Consider the following 13,391-nt stretch of genomic DNA (forward strand, 5'->3'; position numbering starts at 1 on the left):
TTCGGGGTCCCATCCCACTGCCATCTGAGGTTAACATCTTCTGGATGGCACGGTTTGTGTAGAGCAGTGGATCGCAAAGTCACATGACCACTGCAATCCTTCTTTTGCTGTGAAGTGGGTCCCTTGAGCTGAGGATGGGTGATGTGGTCTTCTGACAGAGGCCATAGAGTATCTGATTCACACCGTGGGAGACCACACGACATTGGCTTGGACCAAGGGACCCACTTCACTATCCTTTAATATAGGAAATCAGTGTGACATTTTGTGGCACATCTAGATGGTTCAAACCCCTTTGGTCTATCCTGTTACAGAGAGTGGGAGAATGAACAGTCTTGGGGCAAGACTGAATATACATTACCCGAGAGAAGACAGCCTGCTGCTTCTCCTTCTTCTCTGTGTTTCTGGAGAACACATTTTGCATTTCCATAGCTCCATATCCTGGGTGAGGGTGGTGGAAATCTGCTCTGGTAAAGATGCTCCCTCAGGCATGACAGCCACAGATGGGACTACAAGCTGGTTAAGTCTGTATTAAGTGTATGATGGGGACATGATGGGAACCACCATCGAATCCTGAGAGTGGCGCTTGGAGAATGTCTCAGATTTGTAGTACTGTTTTTTATTTACTATCTTGACTTGGTGGAGAGAAAGTGGTTACAAATGGATGTTTCACAAGCTTTTACTTGGCATTTCCTACTAGAAGAGCTCTTACCTTTCCTTCCAGGTCAAAGAATCAATGCCCACTGCTAAGCAGATCCATTCCAATTACATAGTCAGGAATTGGAGGAAATAATCAAGGGACGGTTCAGTAAATCTGTGAACCCATTGTAAAAAGGACTTAGGCCAGGACTCCATATATTACCTGACCCTCAGATGCCCTTCTTCTAACAAGGGGACCATGATGGCATTTTGGGTACCTGATTTACACTTGCCATGGTGTTCAAGAATCTTTCTTCATGGGGATCTGGTCTCTTATTCAGTCACTGGGTTCTGGATCCAAGAAATGGCTCAGGTCTAGGAACTTGACAGAACATCACGTCTTTCCATTGGGGCAGCTGACCTCAGCCTTTTGCTAATTCATATCTGACCGCTTTTAATAATATATGTTAAGCAATACTTTTGTTGTCTTCTCGTCTGTGTTGCTCCTGGGAATACCATGTTCTATTAGTCATCTCCATTGAAGATTCCTATGGGTCAGGCCCCCTTGTCTCCTTCTCTAACCTTGCTGCCCCCTATAATAATTATGCCCATCTTGTTTTTGAGAGTTAAGTGCTACCCAGTCTTCGATAGTCTGGGATCCTGTCCTCCACATTGATACCAAAGAGCTCTGTTTCCCAGTGATAGATCCTACCAGCCTACAGAGGACACCCAACACTCAGCTTTTCAGTGATGCTGTTGCCCTTCTCACCAGTTCATTGCTTCTTGTCCCAATAAATAAGGTGTCCTCCAGGCCTTCAAAGAACATAATCGGCTGGTGGGTTTCCTGGTCCTGTATCTTAGATCCATTCTAGAATGCCTGCTACTCTGAGCCTTGTATCCCTTCCTCCACAGTCTGCTATGGCCATTCTGGAACCTCCACTCCCTCTCCTTGGGACCACAGCTTTTGCCAAGCTTCCAAGAGCTACTCCAGCAATATATTGGACCCATCTCCCAAGGCTCCAGAGCTCTTGCCAGGCTATTAAATCCCATATTACTGGTGATCCCAAATCGACAAACTCTCTCTATCCAGTTTCATGTTCTGCCTCCTTATTCTAACAACCTCAGGACGCAGACCCATTCTCTCTCAGTTGCTACCTGTACGGGTTAGCCAAGTCCCTCTCAGAGATCTAGCACTTTCCCAGTCAGGTCATGCTGAAACTTGACTCTAATTATCAGGCACGTGGTCAGGGGGGGTAGGATAAGCAGATCCTCAGGAAGGTACACGTTTTCTTCCAAGACAGCTGCATCATTTGAGGTTTCCACGTCATCCTCAAATGCGGCAGGGGGGTGGAGTGGAGGGGCTCTACTCCAGTAAGAGTGGGTGGATTACGTCTATGGTCCACGAGCGCTCAGGAGAGCCTCAGAGTTCAAGGTTCCCACGTGCATCACCCATGTCTTAAGGTCCCTCTTCTTCCCCGTGAAGGGCCTGACTTGGGCATAGGTGACTTACCTAGGCTGAGAATGCAGGCTTCTCCGAAGTTCTGCAAGTCTTAACAATGAGGTCCTGTGCCTGGTCGTCAACTCTTCCTGCCATCTGCCTAAAGGAGATGAGGCTCTTTAAATAAATCCCCCCAGGGAGGCCCTCTGACTCTCACACTCGGCTTTAAACTGGTGATTGATTGCCCTGAGCCCATCCTCCCTCGTCACAGCATCAGTGGCATTCAACAACTCCCACCTATTTCCACAGTCCTTATAATTGCTGTTCCCCCATCTCTCTCAATGCCAGAAACATGGCTGCAGTCGGTGGCTCCCCTCCTGCCTTTATCCTGTCCCAGTTCTCCACAGCTGACAGCTTTAGCAATTGCTCTGCTGCCATATCCCAGGGATCATCAGGACATGTTGCACACGGGGGTCCCCGTTGCCAGCTGAACCGAAAACGCTCCTCCTCCCAAATTGCATCTGGGAGTCTGCTTTTGGGTAAACTGTCTGGCACCAACTGTCTCAGGTCAAGTGCCCTAGAAACAGAGCCCAAGACTGGATTCAGGTGCCTGTGATCCAGTAAGGAAGTGTTATTCAGGAAAGCTCTGTAAGGGAGTGAAGGAAACAAGAGGAGGGAGTAAGATGTAGTCTCAGGTGAAACCAACATTGGATTGATCCATGAAGGAGCTCAGAGGCATAAACCGCAGGCAAGGTTGTCCCCTCTGCTGGGAAGACAGGGTCAGCCTTTTATAGCTCTGATCAAGAAGCCACTGGCTGTGAGCTACCCTCGGGGACAGGGGTGGGGGGGGAGGGGTTGGGGAGGAGGTATGGGAGGGCAATTCTCTAGAGAAGGAGGCATCCGTGAGCTCCTAGAAGCCACACACACAGCAACTGCGGGTGGTGGTGCACCAACCAGGTAAAGGGGATCCCTGAGGGGCATCTAGTGTCTACTGCATTTGTGAGAGTGTTTCTGAAATGTTTGAAAGACATTGCATGTAGACAAGTTTACATAGATATCTGCTGAAACCTAATCTGACGATATAGTTTCTTATTTACGTTTCGGTCTCCAGTGCAAGGTTCTAATCTCCTCCGTGGCCAGGACTGTGTCCTATTCATCTTTGCATTCCTAATGCAGGGGTTGGCGTTGAATGGTTGCTCAATAAACACTCACCAAATGAGGAGTGGTTTGGGGTAGATCGCAGAGCAATTTGAACCCCAGGCTAAGTCATATGGGCGTGATTCCATTGGCAGTTGGGTAAGAGTGTGAAATGCTTATTGGCAGCTGTGCGTCATGTGGGTTGGATTAGGGAAGGGGTAGAGAGAACGGCCAAGGCACTGTTGTAGTGAGACAGGCAAAATGCAACAAGAGGCAGAATTCTGGTGGATGCTGTGAGCATGGGGAGACAGATGCAAAAGTCATTAAAGTATTATCTCCAGGTTCCAGATGGCCCCAGGCTGACATCCAGGAGAGACCATCCGGGATGCAACCCAACGTGTTACGCGTTTCATACTTCTGTGCCTCCAAGCAGATAGAAGAGCATTTCTCGTGTCTGCATGGAAGAAACATCCAAAAAAAAAAAATAAATCCATGTGGGTTTTCTCACTGTCGTGCATAATGAGGCAAAGTCCACGAAGGAAGCATGGGAATATTTTCTATCCTTCCTCATTTTGGCCAGAATCCCACAGTTGTATCTGAGAAAACCCCAGGTCACCAGCGTGGAATGTGTCCAATTCATTAGCACGTGGGGTACTTAAGTTTAAAGTGGTTTCCAGTGACACGGCTTGGAAATCAATCACTCTATACGGTAACATATGTTCCAAAGCTGCGGATTCAGCACATCTCAGATGACTTCTGGATCGTATCCTGGCTGGAATAATTTATCCGTGACTCAGATGGATCATGTACACATCAGGAAATATGTACTTTTTTTTTTTCCTGAACTCTTTTTTTTCCTGCTAGGACTCGACTCTAGCAAAGCTGAGTGCATTCTTCTCCAATTTTAGGGCTCAGTGACTTTTGGCCAGGTGCCTGCTGTTCACGGTGTTTTCCGAGAACCAGTTCCTGGAAGCCCTACTGCGTGGACTGGACCTGGATTCGCCCGGGTTCTCCCTGGGGCTGGCTTGAGATTTGCCGTCGACCACATTGCCCTTCCCATGGACTTCACCATCGCCATTCGCTATGAGATTCAGGTATCCGACTTCTTCTTCAAGGGTAAAACCTGCCTGAGGTAGTACATTTTCAAATGGAGACTTTCCATTCCGGTCTTGCTAGATAGGGTCGTCAGAAAATGATTTGCAAAAAAAAAAGAAAAAAGAAAAAACCACACCAAAAAAAAAAAACCACACACACACAAAAAAACACAAAAAACAGAACATCTGGAGGGCATTATAAATCAAAGGGTTTCCTAATGATATTAAAACAACACACTAAGCCAGAGGCATGTGTGCTCTATTCCGTGGAGAGAGGCTAGAGCGGGGTTATATACTGAAGGTACAAGGTCTGAGGAAGTGGTGATGGAATGTTTGTATAAGAACAATAAAAAACTAAAATAACACAAATTCTGCCCTCCTTGGGCTTTTTTCTAAGAACTTCACAGGCTCACCTGTGTGAAGAGATTCTGACTCCTAGGGATACAGAAGAGGCGTTTATTTGCACTTGGCTTTTACCCTGAAACAAGAGCAAAACTAAAAGCAGTCTGCACCTCGTGGCTTCCCTGGCCTTCCCCCCGCCCCCGGCCCCACCACCACCCTGTCCCCCTCCCCCCTGCCTTTTGAGAAATATCTAAGACAGAATAGAAACCAAATTAGAAAAACACTTGATCTAGAGCAGTGGTTCCTCACTTTTTCTTCGCAGAATCTTTTCAATGATAATCTGACACCCCACAGACCATCTGCCCCAAAAAGTATTTTGTGAGGCTGGGGGTGGTCTCAGGGTCCCCAGAGTCCCTCCAGGGACCACACTCTGGAAGTGCTCATTGTGTGTTACACGACCAAAGCTGCTGACCCGCTTTGAAATTCTTGATATGACATAATTCTCTGTTTCTCACTGATAAACAAAAGCCAAGGGACTTGAGTGAACTCGGACCTGGTGAGTATAAGAAGTCATTAAAAATATAAGGTACAAATTTTTCCATAGAACACATCTCTGACATCTTTATTTTTTTAATTTTTTGGTTTGATTTTTATTTATTTATTTTGAGAGAGAGAGCATGGAGCGTGGGGGGGGGAGGGGCAGAGAGAGGAGGAGAGAGAGAATCCTGAGCAGGCTCTGCACGGCCAGCACAGAGCCCAGGGCAGGGCTTAGTCTTACGAACCACGAGATCATGACCTGAGCTGAAATCAAGAGTCAGACGTTCAACTGACTGAGCCACCCAGACGCCCCTCTGACATCTTTAAAAAGCATTTCTAGGGTGGCTGGAAATGCCCGGGTGGCTCCGTCGGTTAAGAGTCGACTCTTGGTTTAGGCTCAGGTCATGATCTCATGGCTCCTAGACTCGAGCCCCACATGAGGCTCTGCACTGACAGTGTGGAGCCTGCTCAGGATTCTCTCTCTGCCTTTCTTTTTCTGTCCCTCCCCCTTTTGCATGCGTGTGCTCTCTCTCTCTCTTTTAAATAAACTTAAAAAAAAAAAAATTTCCAAATTGCATGGCTTTCAGAATATAGCTAATTATTATATGCTATAAAAATCTATACATATTTAGATACATATAAATAGGTTTAGTAATATATTTATTTTAGTAATAAATGTAAAATAAGAAAATTTATGTAATATATTTATATAATAATATTTAAATTTTTAAATGTTTACTTATTTTTCAGAGAGAGAGAATTGCCAGCAGGGGAGGGACAGAGAGAGAGGGAGACACAGAATCTGAAGCAGGCTCCAGGCTCCAAGCTGTCAGCACAGAGCCCCATGCGGGGCTCGAACTCACGAACAGCGAGACCATGGTCTGAGCCAAAGTCGGACGCTTCACCGACTGAGCCATCTAGGCACCCTAATATTTACATGATAAGATGAAAAACAGTATATATCTTTTTGTGAAGGATTTGAAATTTTCATTTTTGTTCAGTGATCCAGGGACAGGATGAATCAATGGACTTTGGGGGAGACAGACATTAAAGACCAGCCCTGTCCGGAGCACCAGGGTCTTTCGAGCCTATGAACTAGAGCTATGGCCAGAAACAACATTCTGTCTACCCAAACCGCCATTCAGCTGCCAGCGTGTTAGAGCTGATGGCCAACCGCTAAGACTTCTCTCAGCTCTAAAGTTCCCTGTTCTGAGGGGGTCATGGGTTATAGATTTGATGGCAAGGGCTGTCCGTTAGGCATGTGTTGTGTATACGTCCTCACGAAAACATGCTTTTATGTCACGCCCGTGTAGCCCGCAGCTGACTGGGCTGTCCAGATCCTGGTTAACCCCCTCGGAAAGAGTGAGCACTGTCCACGTGAGACTCCATGGCCACGACCTCAGTCCTTCCCTTTACCGGCGACTTCCAGGTATGCTTGGGACCTGTCCTCAAACACAGAAGCCTTCTTAGAATTTTAGGCCTCTATCAATAATTTGTAGCAAAGAGCTCAGCAGGAGAAGAGGTGTATTCAAGGAGACTGTGACATTTATTAAGCGCTTGCTGTGTTACACTAAGCTTCACGTTTAAGATCATATCTTGCTGACGACTCAGCGAGGAAGACTTTCTCTTCGTCAGGTGAGGAGGAAATTCAGAGTGAGAATACCTGGAGACCTGCCCCAGCCTCGGAGATGGTGTATAACAGAACCAGGATTCCAGCCCAGATCTCCTGATTCTCGGTCTCGAATGTTCCTTTCCCATTCCCCAGATGGCCTTGATAGGTGAGAAAGTGAAACGCTCCAAGAGTAGGAATAAAATACTCAGCTGGCAGTACCTCAACAGCTGAGAGTCTCCAGGGTAAAAAGCTGCTGATTTGGAGGCCACTAATTTTACATCGGAGATTTGTGGCAAACTAAAATGGAGACCCTGTTGAGAGCATGGGAGACAGGAGGAAGGACTTCCATTTCCATCCTTTTCCCAAAGCACTTATGACAACACGTGGCTGACGGTTCCCAAGGCTTTGCTACTTGGCACAATCCTATGAAAGAGCCACAGAGAACCTGAGTGTGATTTTGCTTTCCACTCAACCCACCCGAGCTGGTCTAGACCTGGCCTCTGCTCTGAGGCAGAACCCACTTCAACGCTGGGAGAAGCAGCTATGGCCGCTTAGGTTATATAACTGTACTTTTGTCACTGAATTTCTGCTTTATTTCTCTTAATACAGAATCGTGCTGCTTCCCACGCCCATCTGTTTAGAACCAGATGTACAATATTCCATCGACGTCTATTTTTCCCAGCCTTTGGAAGGAGGGGCCCACGCTCATTCACACATCCTGGTTGATTCAGTAAGTATCACGAAGCGACGTGGGTGCTGCCTTCTAAACTGAGCCCCATGATAATTCTACTTGCAGACTCGATGGTAAAATGTTTCTTTAGAAGTATAAATGAGGTGGTTGCGTTATAAGAAAAAAATCACGCGGTCTCTATAAACGTCACCAGCACTGAGTGCAAACCTTACAGCACAGCACGTGTCAGCAACGGTTTGCAGTGTCTTGCATAGTCTATTAGTCTTCACGACAGTCTGTGAGGTAGCTACGGTCATTGTCCCTAGTTTACAGACGACAGAAATGAGGCACGGGGTCACAGAGCTAGTGAGCGAAGCGTCAGGAATGACATCCAGGCTCCCTGGTGCCAGAGCCCCTGCTCTGAGCCACCACAGGGTGCTGGCACCACGGAAAGTTCCGGGAGACATTCTCCCACGTTCACGGTCACCATCTTGGAAGCTCCGCTTTATGCGCGACCATGTTCTCATATTGTCGTCATCAGGGTGCTCATGTAAGTACGTACGCAGATGTTTTTCAGTTCACATTGTATCACGAGCGTTTTCTTATGGTGTTTCTGTAGTCTTCTTATTTTTCGGAACGATGCACAATATTTCCTCGAATGACTTCTTTCAATGTCTTTCCCCCACAGAGTTGGGCCATAGATGTTTCTTCCAATCCCTTCATTCTGTCCCCAGCTTCGGGCCCAGGGTAGACACTTGGCAGAGTTTGGGCACTGATGAAATTTAAGCTTTCTTTTACCTATCTATTCCCTACTTGCCAAGGTTTTCTGACTCTTGAAATAACCCGTCAAATGAATTTCTGGAAGGTAGTCTCCAATGTACGTTCAGGACGATTGGCAATATATAAAATTACCAGTTTCATCCCACCCACAGGAGAATTGTATAGAATTGTGTGGGATCTCTTAGAAGTAATTTTGTGGATAAAAGCCAAATTATATATTTTTAATGTTTATTTGTTTTTGAGAGAGAGAGAGATACAGAGTGTGAGCGGGGGAGGGTCAGAGAATCCGAAGCAGGCTCCAGACTCTGGGCTGTCAGCACAGAACCCGACGCCGGGCTCGAACTCACAAACTGCGAGATCATGACCTCAGCTGAAGTCGGACACTTAACCGACTGAGCCACCCAGGCGCCCCAAAACCAAGTTAATTTGTTATAGTTGCATTTTTAAATATTCATGAGAATCTTCTAATATGATTTCATTGGCAAACTACTGCCCTACAGAGTTTATTGGCACATGAGCATGGTCATGGTCATTTGTTTATATATTATCTACAGCTGCCTTTAAGCTACAAAGGCAGAGCTGAGTACTTGTCACAGAGAACTCAAGGGCCACAAAGCCAAAAATATTTACTGTATAGCCTTTTACGGGCAGCTTGACAACCCCTGACTTAGTTGTATGTCCATATTTCATGAGTTGTGTTTTCAATGTTCAATTCTTAACCATCAAACATTTTAAATTTATACCTGGCACTTTGCTACTTTATCATCTACTATGGAGTTCAGTATGAGACAGGTGTACCTTGAATTCTATTCAGTAAGTTCAGGTATTGTAACATCAAAAAAAAATTGTGTAAGATTATTTGACCAGATGTAGGATTGCAAGATTTAGCAAAAAGGAAAAGAAGGAAAGAAAGCAAGCAAGAAAGCAAGAAATCAAGAAAGCAAGAAAGAAAGAAGAGAGAAAGAAAAGGGCAGAGAAGGGAGGAAATGATGGTGGGAGGGAGGAGACAAAAAGCACAGTGCCCAGTTAGAGTTGAATATTGTATAAATATGTCCCAAATATTGCTTTCAAATACTATATGAGACATAGTAAAAAATTATCCATTGTTTCTCTGAAATTCAATTCCACCTGGGTGATTTGTATTTAATCTGGTGACCTTCACCAAAGATGGTCTAAATCCTGCACCTGGAGGGCCACGGGAGATTGCGGTGAGGTTCTGCCCTGTTACGGTAGAAATGAAGAGGAAAGTTGAAACAAACTCTTGAATGAGGATTTGAATTCTCGTGATTTCCCTCTCCGTGTAAGTCATATTGTCTCCTGAGGAGCTTTATAGAACCACACTCTTGGACCACCACGTGAGTCACAAAGTAAGAAAATCAAATCCAACAGATTTAATTTAGGGGGAAAAAGCTAAAAGTTGGGAACCCAGGCAGACTAAAGAAAGGGAAAGGAAGACATTAAGTAATTCCCAAATCACAAAGGGATTTTATTATTATAATAATAGCCATGAAACTCAAATTGATAAGAGCCAGGATATGCCTCAGTTTATTTTTTTTTAAGTTTATTTATTATTATTATTATTTTAATTTTTAATGTTTATTTTTGACAGAGAGAGAGGCAGAGAATGAACAGGGGAGGGGCAGAGAGAGAGGGAGACACAGAATCTGAAGCAGGCTCCAGGCTCCAAGCTGTCAGCATAGAGCCCGACGCAGGGCTTGAACTCATAGACCGCGAGTTCATGACCCTAGCCGAAGTCAGACGCTTAACCAACTAAGCCACCCAGGTGCCCCAGTTTATTTACTATTGAGAGAGTGAGAGAGAAAGCGCGAGCGCACATGTGCTAGTGGAGGAGGGGTAGAGAGAGATGGAGACAGAGAAAGAATCCTAAGCAAGCTCTCGTCTGATGTGGGGCTCGAACCCACGAACTGTGAGATCATGACCCGAACCAAAGTCAAGAGTCAGACACTTAACCAACTGAGCCACCCAGGCACCCCAAGATACTTCTCATTTAAAACAAAAAAATTTAAGTTTATTTATTCTGAGAGAGTGTGCGAGCAGGGTAGGGGCAAAGAAATGGGAGAGAGAATCCCAAGCAGGCTCTGAGATGTCAGCACAGAGCTCAATGTGGGGCTCGAACTCACAAACCATGAGATCGTGACCTGAGCTGAAATCAAGAGTCAGACACCTAACTGACTGAGCCACCCAAGTGCTCCGATATTTCTCATTTTAAATCTACATCTTGAACATTTGGAATTTTGTAAATTCCAAAGATGATGGCTTGATGCTGTATTTCATGCATCCATGCAAATTACCCGCTCGTCACCTATTCACTGAGCACACATGAGCTGACAATGGGTAGATTCCTGGGGGTGTCAGATGTGGTCCCTGCCCTCAAATAATTCTCAGCCTGATACAGAAGACAGATGTGTAAATGAAGTCATTGCAATGATATTTGCTAGATACATAACATAATTGGATAATTTGAAATTAACTCAAAAACATATCCATTTGATCAGTTTTCAAACACGCCTTCTCTTACGTATAGCTATGAAATCCACGAAACCTGCATGAAAAGTAGGAGAGCAGCCTGATCTCGGCAAACTGCCAGAACCTCAGAAGAGATGCTAGATCCCTGTTTCAGGTCAGATTCCCCAGAAGCCGAAGCTGAGCCAGGGACTCAAGTGCACCTGATTTATTGAGGGCATGCTCATGGGAGAAGAGGAGCAAAGGGACAGGGGAAGGAACCGAGCAAGGATGGGATCTGCACTGAAGTGCAGCTGATCCCACAGGGAGCTCTGGAGCATAATTGTGCCACTGAGTTGGTCCCACCTGGAGGCAACAGGGTGGGCCTGTGTGCGTCCACCTCATCCACCTCATCCGGCTCATGAGTGCATGAACTTCTGGACAAGTGGCTGAGTCCAAGTTTCTGGGAAAAAGGACAGCTGTGAGCCTTCAGCAGCCAATGCCACAGCAGCTGGTGAACGGGAAGATCCGGGCAGGGCACCCACAGTGACCCTTATAGTCCCTGACCCAGGATGTCCAGTAGGAGAAAGTCCATGCGCATTCTATGATTACAGACTAATGCAGTTACTTCCATACCACTGATTTCGCTGCTCTGGGAAGATGTTTCACTGCCTAAGACCTGGCCCGTTCAACGTCCCTTCTTCTCTGCAGCCAGATTAACACTTGCATCTAATGCTTTACCAAGAAGCCCGGACGAAAGCTTTGTTCAATCCCGGATGTTCCTCCTGCACAAATAGCTTTTGTTTGGGGAGCATCGTGAGATTTCCTTCACTCACCCTGATTACATGATCTATGCTTCCGTAAAAATGTGTTTAGAGATAAAAGCTGTATTAGACATTCTAGACTATAACACTGTCATTCTTTTAAACCATGGGATGGACTGCACTTGGTCAACAAAGTCTTTACAAGCTTCTAGGAGAAGAAGGGAGTCAAGACATTACAAAATCCTATAATTTGACGGGGACTCTTATCATCTGGTCCATCTGCTTTGGTGCCAGGAATGGCCTCCTCTAAGCTGCCTCCAACCAAGAACTGTGGGTAGTTAGTCCCCGGTTGGATGCCCTCGTCCTCAATCCTAGCCTCTGGCTTCTTTCTGCGGGATTCTTCACTTGGTTTGTGTTTGGAGAATGTAGTCATTTTAGTATCCACTTGAAGGTACCACGCTAGACATGTCTAAGTACTTCTCTACTGAGCAAACATTTATGAAGTGTTTACTGTAAATCAGACACTATGGTAGGCACAGGTGTGACTAAGACCAGCACTTGCCCGGACATGCTGGGCTCACTCTCTAAAGGAGAGATGCAGACGATCACACGGGAAATGGCAACGTGGCAGAGGAGCCACTACGAGCTGGGACAGGTCACTGAATGGAAAAGCTCATTGTGACTCCAGCAGTGATTCTCAACATCCCCTGACCCAACCTCCTCTTTTTTTGTTTTTAGTTTATTTGTTTATTTTGAGAGAGCGTGCACGCACAAACTGGGAAAGGACAGAGAGAGAGGGAGAGAGAGAGAATCCCAAGCAGGCCCTGCACTGTCAGCACAGAGCCCGATGTGGGGCTCAATCTCACGAACCGTGAGGTCATGACCTGAGCTGAAATCAAGAGTCAGATGCATAACCGACTGAGCCACCCAGGCGCCCCTTCCCAACCCATTTGTACTTTATGACAAATATTTTGTAACCCTCCACCAATTTAAAATGCAATTCATAGGCGTTATAGCCTACACTTTCCAAATAACATCAATGTGATGTGCAAATACAAAGAGACCTAAAAGGAGAGTAATTTATAGAGAAACACTATGTATTTCAATATGTATGTGCACAGGCATGAATATGCAGAAGACATAATGAGGCAGGGACATGCTCATATGTGCAGAATCACCCTACACGAGACAGCCATGAAAGCAGGTGTGTTACAAACATGTGTAACATGTTTGTTTAAAACATAGAGCAGGGCTTTCAACTCAGAATTGTAAACAAGGATTTCTCCTTCATGGATTTTTGGTGAGACATTCGAACGCTATAGGAGCCATGCGATGAATTTCTTTTTTGTCAATATGTCTGGGGTTTCTGATCCCCACTCACTAAAAGCCAGTTAACACACCTCATTCCAATGGCCATGACAACCAAAACCACCCCCTGGAATTTCCAAAATGCCCCCTTAGGGGGCAGCACCTCCCAAACAGAACCACTGAGCCAAGAGGTTGGGGGATAACAGAATGAAAAGAGATCGAATTTAGATTTTATCCTGAGGCAATAGGAAGCCACTGAAGGTTTTAAGGAGGGGTTATCTGAACAAACTGGCTTTTAAGGAATCACTGTGACTGCAAGGTAGGAAATTGATGGGGGAAAGGGGTAAGAGTGGAAGATGGGACGTCTGTTGGTCTGCCACCATGGCGATCCAGATGGCCTCAATTAGGGCAGCGATGAGGGAATGAAGACACATTTAAGAGGTTAGATGGATCGAGCCTGTGATTGACTCGATGTTGGGGGAACATGGGATGGGTGGGGAGTGTTGATGACCAAGAGGCAAGTATCAAAGATGATCTTTTTGAGGTGCCTAAGTGACTCAGTCATTTGAACGTCTGACTCCTGATTTTGGCTCACGTCATGATCTCACTG

At 45.7% G+C, this 13,391-nt stretch overlaps 1 protein-coding gene across 1 annotated transcript in view; it reads left to right on the plus strand.

Annotated features, from left to right (window-relative positions):
• The window catches only part of LAMB4 (laminin subunit beta 4), a 109,419-nt gene that overhangs the window by 46,956 nt on the left and 49,072 nt on the right, over positions 1–13,391 (plus strand). The window contains exons 17-19 of the mRNA XM_049641329.1: positions 4,120–4,305; positions 6,498–6,613; positions 7,406–7,526. Of these exons, the coding sequence (XP_049497286.1) occupies positions 4,120–4,305; positions 6,498–6,613; positions 7,406–7,526 (423 nt within the window). The remainder of the gene's footprint in view (positions 1–4,119; positions 4,306–6,497; positions 6,614–7,405; positions 7,527–13,391) is intronic.

The sequence above is a fragment of the Panthera uncia genome, chromosome A2 (assembly GCF_023721935.1).
Source record: "Panthera uncia isolate 11264 chromosome A2, Puncia_PCG_1.0, whole genome shotgun sequence".
Taxonomy (NCBI): Eukaryota; Metazoa; Chordata; class Mammalia; order Carnivora; family Felidae; genus Panthera; species Panthera uncia.